Source organism: Heterodontus francisci, chromosome 11, assembly GCF_036365525.1.
Source record: "Heterodontus francisci isolate sHetFra1 chromosome 11, sHetFra1.hap1, whole genome shotgun sequence".
Lineage (NCBI taxonomy): Eukaryota > Metazoa > Chordata > Chondrichthyes > Heterodontiformes > Heterodontidae > Heterodontus > Heterodontus francisci.
The window spans coordinates 23043405-23061849 of NC_090381.1; the positions used below are offsets into that span (position 1 = coordinate 23043405).

At 44.3% G+C, this 18445-nt stretch overlaps 1 protein-coding gene across 1 annotated transcript in view; it reads right to left on the bottom strand.

Annotated features, from left to right (window-relative positions):
• Positions 1-1406: 1406 nt before the first annotated feature.
• The window catches only part of polr2d (RNA polymerase II subunit D), a 28308-nt gene continuing 11269 nt past the window's right edge, over positions 1407-18445 (bottom strand). Inside the window, exon 4 of the mRNA XM_068041822.1 lies at positions 1407-1609. Coding sequence (XP_067897923.1) covers positions 1543-1609 — 67 coding nt within the window. The 3' untranslated portion in view covers positions 1407-1542. The remainder of the gene's footprint in view (positions 1610-18445) is intronic.

Sequence of the window (18445 nt, forward strand, 5' to 3'; positions counted from 1 at the left end):
TTCTAGGAAGATCCCAGTGATAGCTATCTAAATGCATTTGGGACACCAAACCAAAACAAAGGATATCATTCCTTTTTTTTTCAAGAATGAGCAAGTATTTAACCTGTGTTTTTTTTTGTCTTTTGTTTTGTAATGGAGCTCTAAAGCAAAATTCTCTTATTTTTCTAGTTAACCGGTGTATGTGAGTATGTATGTGTGGGTGCGTGTGAGGGGCTAAGGTAAAAAGGGAACTTTGATCTTTCAATCTGTGTGTTTATGCTTTATTCATTACTGATTAAGACTTGTTTTATCATAAATTAATAATTTTGTTGTTTATTAAAGAAACCTGGTTGGTGTGTTTTATTCTGGGAAAAATAGAGTATTTGATTAACCGTATCGGTCAGTGAAAAATTTAACTACATGTTGTGACCTATGGAGAAGAGAGACTAGAATAAACAGTGCACTCCTCCCGCCTCGATCGTAACACTGAGTACTTTGTATTTGTGTTTACTAAAGAAGAGGAATCTGACAAAATATCGGTAGAAGCAGAGAGAGTAGAGGCAATGGATAGGGTAACATTTTGAGAGTGAGGAAGTACTGGAAAGGCTGGTTATACTTAGGCTATATAAGTCACCTGGTCCAGATGGCATGCATCCCAGGTTGCTAAAGGTGAAGATAGCGGAAGGGCTTGCCATAATTTTCCAATCTTGCCTAGATACAGGGGAGGTGCCAGAGGATTGGAAAGTGGCAAATGTGACACCCTTATTCAAAAAATATATGTAAGGACACTCCTACCAACTACAGGCCTAATAGTTTAACATCATTGGTGGGTAAGGTTTTGGAAACAATAATCGGGTGAAAAAAATCAACAGGCACTTGGAGAGATTTGAGTTAATTAAGGAGAGCCAGCATGGATTTGTAAAAGGCAGATCATGCTTGACTCATCTTATTGAAATTTTTGATGAAGTAACAGGGAAAATTGATGAAGGAAATGCAGTGGATGTTGTGGAAAGGGATTTTAAGAAAGTGTTTGATAAAGTACCACTTAAAAGGCTGGTTAACAAAATTGAGGCTCATGGAATAGGAGGGTCAGTGTCCAACTGGATGAAAATTGGCTCAAGGACAGAAAACAGCGGGTTGTGGTAAATGGTTGTTTTTCAGACTAGAGGATAGCAGACAGGTCACCAAACGTCAGTGCTAGGACCACTGCTTTTTTTGCTACATATAACTGCCTTGGATCTTGGAATACAGAGTAAAATTTCAAAATTTGCTGTTGATACCAAACTTGGAGGGGTGGCAAACAGTGAGGATGATATGAACTGCCTGCAATAGGACATAGATACTGTAATGAGTGCTTTATGTTGTCTTATGCAACATAAATGAGATGCGTGTAGTCCAGTTCATTGAAGATCTCTAACAGGTTTATTAACAGCTAAACTAATATGTACAGTACAGAGCACACTATTTACAGAACCTTCATCTGGGTATTACAGTTGCAGAGTGACTCTGGCTTGTAGTTACATGACTACATCCTGGTACTTAGTTCATTCGCATATTGAGATCTTAAAGGACATCACTCTTCAGGTGATCATACAACATCCTCTTTCTTTCCAAAGATAAGTCTCGTATGCTACAAATAAAAACACATAAAATTAGATAATGTCAAAATTATTTTACGAGATAAAGATTATAAAATTTACAAGTATAGAAGCTTAAGAGTCGATATATCATTTTGGTGTTTTGACAACTCTTCCAGATCTGGTTATGGTCTAACCTTCTTGGGATGTGGATTTCACCCTTGGCTGTTTTGGGTTTGCAGGCATGTTATCAATGTGTTGGTTGTTGTCCTGTTGTTCTGTCACACCCTCATCTTCGGAGTGTGTTCTTTTGTGTCCGCTGTGCGCAATTGGAGTATTGCACACTTCTCTTAGTCGGCTTTGGTTGCTCCTCAACACTGCTCCGCTTGATGTTGTAATCTCATAGGACCTAGGCTCCCTGCATACTATGAGACCTCTGTGAGTAACCATGTTCTCATTGTGGGGTGTATGACCCTGACCTTTTGTCCTATGTGTAGCTGAGGTAATTCCGCTCCTGCGTGTCAGTCATGCACCATCTTCATTCTCCCCTGTTTATCGAGCAGTGTCTCCTGCATCTCGGAGAATTTGGACAGATGATGGCTTGACAGAGTCGTTCACACTTGTCTGCCAAACATGATTTCTGCAGCTGCCCATATCCATAGGTGTTGCTCTGAAGTGGAGCATGGCAACACAAAAATCTCGTTTTGTTGTCCTACTCTTCAGATTAAGTGATTTGACTGTGCAAACCATTCTCTCGGCAAGACCATTAGATCTAGGGTAATGTGGTGAGGACGTCACATAGTTTACACCCCATTTGGCATATATATCCCTGAAAGGTTTGCCCATATTCTGTGGCCCATTGTCAGAAATGATTTCTTCAGGTGCACCGAACAGACTGAATATGGCACTCAATGTGTCTGCAATGACTGCACTTGAAGTGTCTTTTACCTGTCAGACAATTGGAAATTTGGAGAAATAATCAGTGACTAAGATAAAGTCATCTCCATTAACAGTAAATAGATCAGTGGCAATTTTGGACCAAGAAACTGACAGAATCTCGTGAGGGTGTAGAGTTATTTGCATTGTTGTGGCTGGTAGCTCTGGCATGCCTCGCACATCCTCAGTTACCTTTCAATGTCACTGTTGATCCCTGGCCAATAAACAGTTTCTCCAATTGTCTTGTTCGCTCTATACCCATATGGCCTTGGTGAAGTTGTGACAAGATGCGCTGTTGGAGAGTTTTGCGAACAACCACTTGTTTTCCCTTGAAGGTGATGCCTCTTGACATACTGAGTTCATCTCTATAAGGCCAAAAGTATGAGGGTTTCTGGCACCTCTTTTACCGTATCAGGCCAACCTTCTATGATGACTCTCCACAGTGTCTTCAGTTGTGGGTCATTAGCTGTTTCTGATTGTAGTTGGTCACACTTGCGCTGACCAAAGTGCAATAAATTGATTTTGAGAACATCTTCCATCTTGATGTCCATGGTGTCTACATGTAGATCCAGTGGAACTTCTTCATTCTTCCTCGGGTTTGGCAATCTGCTCAGTGTATCTGTGATGACCATTTTGGTATCCGGTTTGTAGCAAACATCGAAGTCTTACCCCTGTACTTTCACTAAAATTCACTGAAGTCGTGGTGGTGCGCTTGTCAGTGGTTTCTGCCAGATCATCTCCAGTGGTTTGTGGTCAGTTTCCACCATGAACCACTTACTGAACAGGTAAGTGTGGACCCCTGTGATCCTAAACACCAGAGCAGGTGTTTCGCGCTCTATGTTTTAGTAATTGAATTGTGCTGAGGATAAACGTTTGGATCTGAATGCAATTGGTTTGCCATCCTGCAGGATGTACACTCCTAGCCCTTTCTGTGAGGTAGCGACTTCCAGGATTGTCTTCTTCCTTGGATTGGAGTACTGCAGGGTACAGGTTTCTGCTGACAATGCTTGTTTGAGAGACTCAAACATATGCTGATGGACCTCCTACCATACAAATGATACATCTTTCTTTAAGAGCTCTCTCAGTGATGATGCTTTGTCAGAAAAGTTTGGAATGCATGGTGCCAAGAAGTTGAAAAATCCAAGACATCTCTGGAGGTCTTCCTTGTCTTGTGGGATAGGCATATGCCTTACATCTTCGACTTTACCTGGGTCAGGACGGATTCTGCAACCTGAATAGATGGAGCCAAAGAAATTGATCTTACGTTCGCCTGGCACTTCTGGCTGTTAAAAAATGAGACGTTTGCAATGAGCTACTGCCATCAGTGAATGGAGATTTCGATCATGCTCTTCCTTGGTTTTGCCCATTCCCGCAATATCATTGGCTATGCTATCATCCAGGCACGTTTTCTATAATTCTGTCCATGTGCTGCTGAAACAGCTTGACTCACAGATAATCCGAAGGGTAGTTTCTGGAAGCAGTATCTTCCAAATGGTGGCCTGAACATAAAACATAGTCGCAGGAGTAGGCCATTCAACCTATCGAGCCTGCCCCGTCATTCAATATGACCATGGCTTATCATCTACTTCAATGCCTTTTCCCCCACAGTATCCTCATATCCCCTTATGTCACTGGTATTTAGAAATCTTTAAACATACTCAATGACTGAGCTTCCACGGCCCTCTGGGGTAGAGAATTCCAAGGATTCACAACCCTCTGAGTAGAGAAATTTCTCCTCATCTCTGTCCTAAGTGGCTTCCCCCTTATTGTGAAATTGTGTCCTTGGTTCAAGACTCCCCAACCAGGGGAAACATCTTAGTTGCATCAACCTTGTCTATCCCTTTAAGTATTGTGTAGGTTTCAATGAGATCACCTCTCATTCTTCCAAACTCTAGAGAATACAGGCCCAGTTTCCCCAATCTGTCTTCATAGGACAGACCCACCATCCTGGGAACAAGTCTGGTGAACCTTCTTTGCACTCCCTCTTTGGCAATAATATCTTTCCTAAGGTAAGGGGACCTAAACAGCACACAACACTCCAGGTGCAGTCTAACCAAGGTACGATACAATTGAAGCAAGACTTCACTACTCCTGTACTCAAATTCTCTTGCAATAAAGGCTAACATACAATTAGCCTTCTTAATTGCTTGCTGCACCTGCATGTTAGTTTTCAGTGACTTATTGACAAGGACATTTTGAACATCTTTGTACATCTACACTTGTTAATCTCTTACCGTTTAAGAAATACTCTGCACATCTATTCCTCCAACCAAAGTGGATAACTTCACATTTTTCCACATTATATTCCATCTGCCACATTCTTGCCCACTCAGTAAGTCTTTCCAAATCCCCTTGAAGCCACTTTGCATCTTCCTCACAATACACATTTGCACCTAGTTTTGTGCCATCGCGACCTTGGAAATACTACATTTGGTCCCCACATCGAAATCATTGATATATATTGTGAGCAGCTGGGGCCCAAGCACTGATCCCTGCAGTACCCCACTGAAGGTGGTGACTTCTTGAGATTCCTTAGCTAGGTTTACCACCCAATATCCATGTTTAGTGTTCGAGAAATTTCCAAGCCTGTTTGTGAAGAAAACACTGAGACTAGGATGCTTTGGTGGATATTGTTTATTACTTGCCACAGAGCTTACTTCTGCTGTCCAAACAACACCCAACCAGTGCTGGCTGGCTCTTCTTTATATATACACACTTGAATACAATTAACTAATTAACATCCAACACCTGTTCACCCTATTATCTTGAACTACCAGGTATTTATCATCCATTAACAGAACTTCAGATCCTAACAGATTCCCCCTTTTTCCTTTAAACTAAATACATATATATATATAGAAGAAAAAGAAATAATGACACATTTTTCTTGAAATTATTTATCATTAACTTTCAACAGCACCAGCCATTAACTTGCTGTATATTCCCCCTTTAAAAAAAAACATGTTTAAAGAAAAAGCACATTTATCGTAACACAAGACGGCCCTCTTCGAGGACATCCAACAATTTTTTCGAACAAGCACCTCTCTTAGTAAAACAATCTGATAACTGATGACTTGCATCAATCCATTTTATTTTGGAAATTTCTTTTCTTTCCAACATTTCTTTTATAATCGCGAGATCAATCCTCAATCTCATTTCTGCAACACTTTTTTGTCAAATGGACATTGTCCCAGAAAGAATAGTTATCTATGTAGCATTCTATAGGAAAATTTTTCTCTGATTGCCCCTTATATGAGTTCCTTTAAAATACTCGATAAATACAAGTGTCTCAGCAGCTCCTTAGCTGCTTTGAACTATCCTCTTTATTTTCTTTGATTCCCAGGCTAATGGACAACATTTATCATTTCTTCCCACCTGCTGCACACGAATAACCATCGGGCAGATTAGCGTGTGAGGCGTCACTAAAAATGACAAATTTCATTTCTTCTCCGTCACCCAGTGCTGTACATTTATCAAAACTCAATCTCTTCAATGTCTTATTTTCTTTCAGCACTTCCCCAACAATAGCCTGTTTCAGCATGGTGCTCAATTCTAATACATCATAGCAAGCATGCGGCCTAGTTTGTGTGCACAACCAGTTCAACTGCCCGATTAAGCTCCTTAACTGGTCTGCTTCTTCCTTGGTTGCAGAGTCTCCCTTTTGTGAGGATCTGGCCTGATTTGTTGGGATCCTATTAACATTCTCTAGGTAAGTCTGTTGATTTAGGGTTACTCCCAACTTAGTCTGCCTAATATTCAACCCTATATATTTAAAAGCTCCAGAAGCCTGACTTCCAATTTTAAATTCCTGCAGAACTTTATCTACCACAAATTTCTCAAATGCCTCAGATCCTTCCCACAGAAAATCATCGACGTGCATCAAGAAAATGCCTGCTAGTTTTTCTTCATAGTACCAATAAAACATTGCCAGATCCACCATTAGTTGAATACAACCAGCTTTCAGTAGGACGGACCTAACTGAAAAATACCACATCCTGGATGCGTCATTTAGCCCATAACCACACTTGTTTAACTTCCATAATATCCCTTCTATATCTCCAGCTTCTTTTGATGGCTTTAAAAATACTTCCCTTTGAAATTTCTCCCCTTGTAAAAATGCTGCTTTGATGTCAATGAACTTACATTCCCAGGAGTGTGTCGCTAAAAGGGCCAGGAACATCCTCAAACTTGCTTTTCCTGCTGTTGGGGAGTCTATTCTAACTTCCTGGTCACCTAGTCGTTCCTCAAATCTCTGAGCTACAAGTCTGGCCTTCGCTTTATATGTACCATCGAGAAGTACTTTGCACAGATCCATCTATGGGACAGTGCTGGTTGTCCTCTATCTGGCACCTCTGTGTATACACCAAACTCTCTCCAACTGTCAAGGTCTTTTTGCTTGGCATCCTTTATCAATTTACCATCTAACTTGTTAGTGGCCACTGGAGCTTCTTGTGGTGCCCTTCGCCTGCTCTCTAGTCCTTGCTCTTGTGAAACCACATCCCCTACTAGAGTTCCTATCCCTTTCTGGACTGCTACTACGTGATCTGTCCCTCCTACAACCAGACTTCCTTTCACAGATTCGTGACCTTTTTCTTGGACTGTGATCATCTTCAGGCCCACTGTCTGAACTTACACTACTTTTTCTGGCCTTCCATAGTTTCACTTCTATAGGTTTGTATTTCCCTGTGGCCTTTCCTGCCCTTCCTATAATGGTGGCTTCCCTCCATTCACTTGCCCCTTCTGGCATATATGTCACTCTAGTCCCAACTTTCAGTAGTTGACCTTTGGGATAAATGGCCTTATCTGGATCTTCATTATCACTTGGTCCACTCACAGTCAGCCCATTATCAGCCATAATCTGTTGCTCACAAAGGTCTGACATACGTGCATGCGAAGTACATGGTGCATCATCATTGTTCATCATTTGTTCAGATTTTGTCAATGTATAATCAGTGCCAATAAGCCGTGAGGAATGTACTCTAATGGTTTGGTTGCCATGCTGCAAAATTACTGTTTTGCCATCATAGATTCATACATTCATAGAGAGATCCAGCACTGAAACAGGCCCTTCGGCCCACTAAGTCTGTACTGACCATCAACCACCCATTTATACTTCTTCTTGGCCTCCTTTTCTCGAGAGACAATGGGTAAACGCCTGGAGGTGGTCAGTGGATTGTGAAGCAGCGCCTGGAGTGACTATAATGGCCAATGCTAGAGTGACAGACTCTTCCACAAGCGCTGCAGATAAAATTGGTTGTCGGGGCTGTTACACAGTTGGCTCTCCCCTTGTGCTTCTGTCTTTTTTCCTGCCAACTGCTAAGTCTCTTCGACTCGCCACTGTTTAGCCCCGCCTTTATTGCTGTCCGCTATCTCTGGCGATCGCTGGCAACTGACTCCCACGACTTGTGATCAATGTCACAGGACTTCACGTCGCGTTTGCAGACGTCTTTAAAGCGGAGACATGGACGGCCAGTGGGTCTGATACCAGTGACGAGCTCGCTGTACAATGCGTCCTAGGGGATCCTGCCATCTTCCATACGGCTCACTTGGCCAAGTCATCTCAAGCGTCGCTGGCTCAGTAGGGTGTATATGCTGGGGATGTTGGCCGCCTCGAGGACTTCTGTGTTGGAGATATGGTCCTGCCACCTGATGCCAAGGATTTTCCGGAGGCAGCGAAGATGGAATGAATTGAGACGTCGCTCTTGGCTGACATACGTTGTCCAGGCCTCGCTGCTGTAGAGCAAGGTACTGAGGACACAGGCTTGATACACTCGGACTTTTGTGTTCTGTGTCAGTGCGCCATTTTCCCACACTCTCTTGGCCAGTCTGGACATAACAGCAGATGCCTTTCCCATGTGCTTGTTGATTTCTGCATCGAGAGACAGGTTACTGGTGATAGTTGAGCCTAGGTAGGTGAACTCTTGAACCACTTCCAGAGCGGGGTCGCCGATATTGATGGATGGAGCATTTCTGATGTCCTGTCCCATGATGTTCGTTTTCTTGAGGCTGATGGTTAGGTCAAATTCCTTGCAGGCAGCCGCAATCCTGTCGATGAGTCTCTGCAGACACTCTTCAGTGTGAGATGTTAATGCAGCATCATCAGCAAAGAGGAGTTCCCTGATGAGGACTTTCCATACTTTGGTCTTCACTCTAAGATGGGCAAGGTTGAACAACCTGCCACCTGATCTTGTGTGGAGGAAAATTCCTTCTTCTGAAGACCTGAACGTATGTGAGAGCAGCAGGGAGAAGAAGATCCCAAACAGTGTAGGTGCGAGAACACAGCCTTGTTTCACGCCACTCAGGATAGGAAAGGGGTCTGATGAGGCACCGCTATGCTGAATTGTGCCTTTCATATTGTCATGGAATGAGGTGATGATACTGAGTAGCTTTGGTGGACATCCGATCTTTTCTAGTAGTCTGAAGAGACCACGTCTGCTGACGAGGTCGAAGGCTTTGGTGAGATCAATGAAAGCAACGTAGAGGGGCATCTGTTGTTCACGGCATTTCTCCTGTAGCTGGCGAAGGGAGAACAGCATGTCAATGGTGGATCTCTCTGCTCGAAAGCCACACTGTGCCTCAGGGTAGACATGCTCAGCCAGCTTCTGGAGCCTGTTTAAAGCGACTCGAGCGAAGACTTTCCCCACTATGCTGAGCAGGGAGATTCCATGGTAGTTGTTGCAGTCACCGCGGTCACCCTTGTTCTTATAGAGGGTGATGATATTGGCATCGCACATGTCCTGTCGTACTGCTCCCTCGTCCCGGCACAGGCAAAGCAGTTCGTAGAGTGTTGAAAGTATAGCAGGCTTGGCACTCTTGATTATTTCAGAGGTAATGCCGTCCTTCACAGGGGCTTTTCCGCTGGCTAGAGAATCAATGGCATCACTGAATTCCGATTTTGTTGGCTGTACGTCCAGCTCATCCATGACTGGCAGAGACTGGGCTGCATGGAGGGCCGTCTCAGAGACAACATTCTCCCTGGAGTACAGTTCTAGGTAGTGCTCCACCCAGTGGTCCATTTGCTTGCGTTGGTCAGTGATTGTGTCCCCTGATTTAGATATGGGGGGGGGCGATCTTCTTGATGGTTGGCCCAAAAGCTCTCTTAATGCCATCATACATTCCTTTGATGTTTCTGGTGTCAGAGGCCAGCTGAATATGACTGCATAGGCGTTGCCAGTAGTCATTTGCGCAGCGCCTGGCTGTTCTTTGTGCAGCGCTTCTGGCTGCTTTAAGTGCTATGGATGTTAACTCGCTGGGGGCTTTCTTGTAGTTCAACAGTGCAATGCGCTTAGCGGCTATGACAGGTTTCAGCTCTTCAAAGTGAGATTGAAACCAGTCTGCATTCCGCTTCACACGTTTGCCAGAGGTGGTCATTGCTGAGTCATAGATGGTGTCTCTGATGTGGGCCCACTTGGTCTCTGCATCCCCCGTGGGAGTGTTTTGAAGGGCTTTTTCAAGTGAATTTAGAAACTTATGTCACAGCTGTGGATGAGAAATTCTGCTCGTGTTGATGCGCGGGCGGCCCTTCTGCTTGGAGTGATGCAGCTTCTTTGATTTGAGTCTAACTTCGCTGCACACCAGGGAGCGGTTGGTGTTACAGTCCGCACTGTGGAAGCTGCGTGTGATCTGGACACTGTTTAAAGAGGCTCGCCTTGTGACAATGAGGTCCAACTGGAGCCAACGACGTGATCTTGGGTGCTTCCATGAAACCTGGTGACAGGGTTTAGTATAAAAGAACGAGTTGGTGATGCAGAGGTTATGATAGGTACACAACTCCAGCAGTCTCTGCCCATTCTCATTCATCCTTCCAATGCCATAGCGCCCAAAGCAGGAAGGCCATGAGTCATGGTCGGCCCCAACCATGGCGTTAAAGTCCCCCAGCAGGAACAGATGTTCGGTATTGGGAATGCTACTAATGATATTATGGAGTTTCAGGTGGGGAGCAGAGTTTTGGAGCATAGATGCTGAGTAGGTGTACTGGACCAGAGGCGGTGAGCAGTCGGAGGGACAGTATGTGTTCTGAGCCATTTGAAGGTGGCTCTATCTTGCTGAGCAAAGAGTTTCTGATGGTGAAGCCCACTCCATGCTGTCATGGTTATTCAGGGTCCCTACCTTGCCAGACGAAGGTGTAGTCTTGCTCTCTTAGAGATCCGCTCGCAGGGAGGCATGTCTCCTGAAGTGCTGCAATGTCCACATTGAGTCTACTGAGTTCGTTGTTAATGATGACGGTCTTCCGAGAATCGTTGATTTGTGTAAGGTCTTCCGACAGGCCAGGACACATAGTTCTGATGTTCCAGCTTGCAAAACGAAGGGCAGGCACCTTCTTTCCTTTTCTTGTCATGCTGTTTGGTGCGGTGTTACATCCACTTGTCAGGCAATGACCCTGAGCTCCAAGCACCCATTGAAGCAGGTGGTCTGTGGCAGGACTGAACCTTACTGACTGGGGGCTGCCCGGTTTGAGGCGGGCGGTAGCTGTCCAGTGAGATGCGATGACCTCTCCCACGGACAAAGGCAACCGGTGGTGCCCAATCACTACGCCAATTGAGCTGGACTTGTAAACCGTAACTGCTGCCTTCCGTGTTGTTTCGGTCGCTGTGAGGCGACTATGGAGTGACCTCTCCATGGTGCATGCCTGGGCGGATGTATGGAGGTTGTGAGTTGCCCAAGCGTCAAAACCCCCCTCTTGGCCTTCCTGGTAGGGTCCAAAGGAGTGCAGAGCACGATGTTTAGCACCGGTATGACTGCAGGAACTGCCGGAAACATGCCAATGGTGACACATGACCGCCTTCAGGGTTCCGCTCCGGATTTTCTGTTAGGGTTTACTCCCTTAGCCTTGGTCTCTCCCGAGATGCCCACAAGGCAGTGGGGTTGTTAGGGCCCCTGCTCAAGTGTAGGTGGATGCCGGTGGGAGGAAATGGGGGGAAGGGCGTGCAGGAGGGGAGGAGGTGCGAGGGGGAGGGGCGCGGTGGGAAGGGGGCTACTGGGGGGTAGGGGAGGGGGTGCAGGGGAAGGGGGTGCGAGGGGAAGATGGTGCGAGGGGGGAGCTGGGAAGGGGGTGCGAGAAGGGGGTGTGAGGGGGTGAGTTGGGAGGGGGGAGCGGGTGGGGAAAGGGGGTGCAGGTAATAAAACATTTATCAGCTCTTGTTTGCAGTGAAATGCTGTAAGTAACCAGAGTCAAGGCTACAAACTGGATTTAGGCAGGTTTTGTAAAAGATTTAAAAAGTAAGAAGTTGAGGAGCCGCCTAATCCCTGGGGTCGCCTCTGGGCGCTGGAAAACGGATTTTGGATCTTGGGGTCATCCATCGCTGCTCTGGTGGACAGGCTCCCCGAACACAGCCATGTGGTCTTCCTGTCCTTCAACGATACCGATGCTGGATTTAAGATGAAGGAGTGAGGTCGCTGCTCCCGAGCCGGGGGGAAACTCAGTTGCCCGTCCAAAGTGTCGAGTGTGAAGGGCGGCGCGGCCATGCCGGGCTCCAGGTCTCTGGAGGTGCAGAGGGAAAATGTTGACGGCTTCTGCTTCTCCTGAATCCAAGTGTTTCCACTTTTGATCATGATCTGCTGGTAGTTGCCATCCTGCGGGTTGAACGTGTTGTCCACTGGCTGCAGGCGGAGGTTCACATGCGGGAAGTTGTGCAGCCAGTAAGTCCCCCAATCCTTCATTAATCCCATATTCCCAATCACATCAGTGCCTATAACTTTTCCTGGGCCTTCATTGTTTCAGCCCTTCTCTTTTGTAACACACCCTGTGCCTGGTATTAAAATTCTTTTCTGATGGCCTGATCCAATACCTCAAAGCTCTCCTGATATTTTTCTGAAACCTCTGCCTTAATAAATGTTCTTCTCCCTGCGTGCATGCCATTCAAATGTTCTGCAAAAACTAAGCTAATTGTAGTCCCATCTAAAGCCGGGGGATGATCCCACATTACTGAAGGTATTTTCGGATTCCTGCCATAAACTAATTGATATGGGCTGTAGCCCCCAACCATTTGAAGGGTGTTTTTCACATGTACTGCCCACGCCAGAGCAAGAGTCAATTTACAATTTGGTTGGTCGGCTAAAATTTTTCGGAGCATTTCATCAATCACAGCATGATTTCTCTCACAAATCCCATTACTGAAAGGACTTTCCACTGCTGTGTGCATCACTACAATATTCATATTTTCACATATACTACTGAACTCATCATTGGCAAATTCTCCTCCATTGTCAGTTAGAAATCTAGTCAGTGCTCCCAGACCCGTTTCTATCCACCTTTCCATTATCTTGTCACTATTACTTTTTGTCTTTACTATAAATTACCATTGACAGACTGAATCCAGTCACCATGTCTATAAAGTGTAGAATAAAAATGTTTATTTCTTTATCCCATACCTTCAAGTCCGTCACTACAGTTTCATTAAAGTCCCTTAACTAATGGGAGACTGACTATAGAGGCCTGCTCAGGTCAGGAAAAAAGAACCCGACCCGAGCCCGACCCAACCCGAACCCGCTCCAACTTGACCCGACCCGAGCTCAACCTGACCATTCCTTTACTTACCTTTGGACTTGGAATCTCCACGAAGCTGCAGAAATAGTGACATCACTTGCTCACTGCACAGACTCAGTTTCGTCCCAGACTCGCAGCTCAGATCAGTTTTTTTTCATTTCAGTACTTACCAGCAGAGCACTTACCGTGTGTGTCCGACCCGACCCCAAACGCCATACCCCGAAGGTGGGCCCGACCCGACCCGACCCGACCCCGACATGTCGTCGGGTCCCGTTGGGTTCGGGTCGGGTAGCAGGCCTCTAACTGACTATGGGTCGCGATGGCAACCTCCTGTATTTTTTTTACAGATATCACACTTTTCACTGATATCCTCCATAAGTTTGGTGTCGTCATCATCTATTACCCCTGTATCTTTTAACAGAATCTTCAACCTAAGACAAGATGGATTGCAAACTGTCGATGTAGTTTTGAAATAATTTGCCTTTTCTCCTTTAAATTCCTACCCCCCGGATGCCATTAATACCTCTTTAACATCCTGCTTAGAGATGTTAGGTCTCGCTAAAGGAATACAAAAATGTCCTGACTGTGTAAACTGCAAAGCTACAGATTTCCCAAAGATAATCGCCTTATCATGTTCCATATCCAATTTTATCTGAGCCTTTTTCATAGACGGTTTACTTAACAGCAAAGGTATATCACTGGATACTACATCCATACTAATAAAATGGTTTACCCCTGCTATTTTACATGGAATTACCACTCTTTTTAGTGATTTCAACGTGTTGTCATCCCCAAACCTGAAACAGGTAGAACTGTCAAATTCTTTGACCTTACTTCGGTCTTCCTTACTTAAAAATCCATGTAACAGCTTAACCCATCCACTCCACATCCTGTGGACATACACCCACTGTCTAGTACTGCGCAATTGAACAAATCTGCAATTAGGACACTCAGTACTGGACTGAAGCTTCTCGTGACCAGTACAATTCCTTCTGATTGATCAGTGTCATCATCCTCGCCTTCCGAACCTTTCACATCATGTGTCATCTCAAAAATCCTGTTATTCCTTTTCGGGCAATGCAACACATTATGATACTTTGAGTCACATCAGAAACACCTGTTGACCACCCCTTGGTTATTCTTGGGGTTTATCCTTCTGCCATAATTACCCAATTCCTGCCATCTGTTATAGCTGCTATAGGTCTCTATCCTCATTCGTTTTGTGTGTGTTTCTCCTTTCGTAGGGACGTCTGGGCTCCATACTTGAACGGTCTTGAAATGCTGCTAGTATTGTATCCTCCACCTTCGGTGTCACCACTAAAGAGCGCATCAGCGCCATGAAAGCGGCCAGAAAGGAATGTTTTCCCAAAAAATGTTTTAGGGAGTCTGACATCTGACCAAACAGCGCATCTTTTTCTTTGAGTCTAATTCCAGTTAATACCAAGAACCTATCCATGTTCAATGTCCTAGCACAATCCAATAATTTGAAGGCAAGCACTGATCTAGGAATTTCCAAGCAGAATCACTGCAACCTTGCATATAGTCGGTTAAACTCCGTAATATATTCTTCGATGGAAGAACCATCCAATTTCCTAAATTTATCAAAGTCTGACCACACCTCATAGGCACTCTGTAAGTCATCTTTCATATAAATTTTATCCATAAATTTCAAACCTTCCTCATCGTCAAAATGATGAGTCTCTAGCTCCGAGAACACTTTGCCCCTGATCTTGCTTCTGGCGGGAAGTGAAAGGGCTATTCCTTATTTCCTTTTTGATAAAGACGTAACCCATATCCACAGATCAACTTAATTCTTCCATTGATCATAAAGTTCGGCTTCACAAAACAGTGGTGGAAAATCATATCCTGACCTCTTACATTTGGTATCAGTCATCTTTCTTCAAAAACAATAAAAAAAAACTCCAAATACAGCTTACTCAAAAAAAAAACTCCAATTCTAATCTCCTGTCTGAAAACAAATCTGTCTCCAATTTTCACTTTCAGGCAACCATCCTCTGCTACCAATGTTAGAGAAACTTCCAAGCCTGTTTGTGAAGAAGACACTGAGACTAGGATGCTTTGGTGGAGATTGTTTATTGCTCGCCACAGAGCTTACTCCTGCTCTCCAAACAACACCCCCAGCCAGTGCTGACTGGCTCCTTTATATATACGCACTTGAATACAATTAACTAATTAACACCCAACATGTAGCATCCAACTTGGAGAGGAATTTGGCTATTGTGAACTTGGGATTCAATTCCTCTATGTTGGAACCTTGTGGGGGCATCTCTTTAGGGAGAGGTTTAAGATGTCTCAGATCTAGACGTACCTTGATTGCGCCATCCTTCTTCAGTAAGCACGTAATTGAGCTGCACCAGTCTGTGTGATGATGCACCCAACGGATGATGCCATTGCGTTCCATGTCATCTAACTTACGCTTACACCTTTCTTGCACGCTGCAGGGTTGGGAGGGTTGATTGACAGAATTGTATCCTCTCTGAGGTGCAGTACGGCATCGTCTCTAAAATCTCCTATGGCATCGAACCTGTCCGGGTACATCTGTTGTAGGTTGTTGACTGACTCAATGTGGGTACCCTTGGTCTCTTCTGCTATAATGGGTACCTTGGTGACCTCATGGATAGTCACGTTGTTGAGGTCCTTACACACTGGTAGTCCTGCCACTGCTGGTCCACTCGTGTCGACCAGGTAAATATTTGTGGTTTCCATGCCGACTTGCCTTAGCTGCATTGCATTGTTAGTGTGCCACTGCAAGGAATGGGTGACCATTATGCAGATAATTTTGCTGTTGTCAGTTGTATCATTGATTTTCAATGGCTCTGGTACATATCTTTGAGGATTCGGACTGGTAGGATATTTGCATAAATTCTAATGTCAATCTTAATCCTGAGTGTGTGTTTGCCAACTTTCTTTGGTCACATGATGTTAATAGCAGTGAAAGCTTCCACTTGTTTGACTTCACCAACACAATGTGTCAGGTTCACAATCTGGAATGCTTGCTCGTCATCTGACTGAGAATTCTTCTGCTCTGAGTCATGTCTCAGGTCTGTTTGGCTGTGGACTTTGTGTATGGGCTTGCATTTACGCAGATCTCTGGCGCTTTCCTTGCTGCTGTTGCCACGTTGCTGCGCCTGTCTTCTGTTTGCTTGTATCCTACTGTGACTTCTGGCTGTGTCCTTGGAGCTAGATTTCTTGCATAGGTGGGCCCAGAGTCCTTTTGCATCACACCGCCTTGCACAGGTCTTGAAATGCAGGACAACTTTGCGGTAAGTGGGATAAACCACACAGCTTGCTTGCTTATTCTGACTTGGTTATCGTGCCGAGACTGTTGGTGGCAACTAGAGCTTGCAGATGCTGTTGTCCAGCTACAATGGCTTCATGTTTCCTGCCATCTTCCAGCAGCACATCAATGCTGTTACCTTTCTTTTTCCGTAAGGTCTTTCTGAAATGCTTCAATGGGTGTTGAGACAATCATCAGCTTCATTAGTTGCTCCGACAGCTCAGTTTCTGAAAAATCACACTTGTTGTCCTTACCACGGCATCTACTGATGAACTGGTCTATTGATTCCTTGTGGCTGTTGCCTGTAGGACATCAATTCCAGACGGTAAATTCTAAAATTCACTCGTAACTGGAACCAATCTTCTAGCACTTCCTGTATCTTTGCGGCATTTTTCTGGTCCCCTTCGGATAAGCCAGAGTATTGATTCTGTATAAACCCTCATTCCCAACTGGTATTAATATATTTACAGCCTGTTTCTCTGGTTCTGTAACAGCTTGGTCAATGAAGCATAACTGCATTCTTTGTTTAAAGAGTTTGAACTCAGATAGGATATCAATGGCCTTCCAGTTCATGCTGGGTAATTTTGTATCCATATTTCTGCTGTTCTTTTGCTTTCTGGTCTTCATTTAACTTGTTCAGCTCTGGATGTGTGCCTGCAGCACTGCATTTATGATGACTTTTTTATTTGTAGTCGGAGACTGGTTTTAAAATTTATTCCATTCACTCTGCTCTGTTTCCCCTTTAAGAACTTCTCTGTTATTTCGACTGGCTGCTTTGATGGAGAGGAGCAGATGTTTGACAGCGTTCTCTGTTTATCTTACTTGTAACATTTATGCTTGTCTGTTTCCACAGCTGTTCAATAGGCAGTTCAATTGCTTTCTTTTTGCTAGTTTGTTTATGTTCTTCACGCTCGAATGGTTTGATGTTTTTGTTTAACTTTGGCTGCGTGAAAAGACTAGTGTTTGGGGTTTTCCTGCACTATTTGCTATTCGACGCCTCCTGTAATGGTGCCAACCTCGATCAGCCTGTGAGAAGAATTGGGTCTGCCCTGTTTTTTTTATGGAACCTTTGAAAAAAAATCAACGTCTGAAGTACTTCAAAGCTTTTTTTAAAATGGGCATTCCTCAACCATCGGCCCAATGACTCACCCGATCGCAGGAATTTACTTGCAGCCTGTCGTTCTGAGCTCTGTCTTTTACAGTTAGAGGTAAGTTCCTTTTTCTTTCCACTGTTTGGGCTAGTATTTCTTTTGAACTTTCTCTCTAGTGGGTGTAGGAAGGGTCGTTTAATATTATTTGTCACTTATCAGCTGCAGCCTGGATGTTGTGCAGGTCTTGCCAGACTTGGGAACAGACAGCTTTATTATCTGAGGAATTGTGAATGGAACTGAACACCAATATAAACTAGTTTGGCTTAATGTCCTGTTTTAGCACTGCAGGTTCTCGGCAACCTTTCACTCAATCATATCTGCAGCTGCATCCCTCTGCCAATAAGAGTTACATAAGTTGCAGATCCCCATACATGCATCCACAGCCTCTTCAATACACATTGACCCGCCTTGATTTTTCATGGGCTACACGACAGATGGTACATTAATGCATTATGTCTTGTTTACAGCACACTTTCACGTGTCACAATTACTTCCCGTGACAATTGCTCCATCATATTTTGTTGGCAATACTCCTATAAGCAGTATATTGTCTGATTCAGTAGGAGCGTCCTCATCGGATATCAGCCAGTGTATTTACATTTCAGTAAAGCTTTTGACAGTGCCACACAGATTAGTTCATTAGGTTGGAATGTATGGAATGGGACTTTTGAAGTACATTGTAAATTGGATGAATCAGAGGAAACAAAAGGGAAGTTGTACACAGGAGAATGGAAGAGGCAAGTATCAGGATGCCTGAGGGATCAGTGCCAAGGCCACTGCTGCTTGTGGTGATCACAATTACTTCCAAAGGACAACAAAAACAAAATTTTTCAAGTTTGCAGCTTTGGGATTGGCATTGGCATAGAAATGAAAAATTAGGCTGACAAGTGGCAAATGCTGTTTGGAGTGAACAAACACTATTGTGGTTGTCTTCCTTTAGTTAAACTACCTAACATTTTACATTATCTATCAAAATATTGATTTCTCACTGACTTCAGGATTTACCACCTCTTTATTA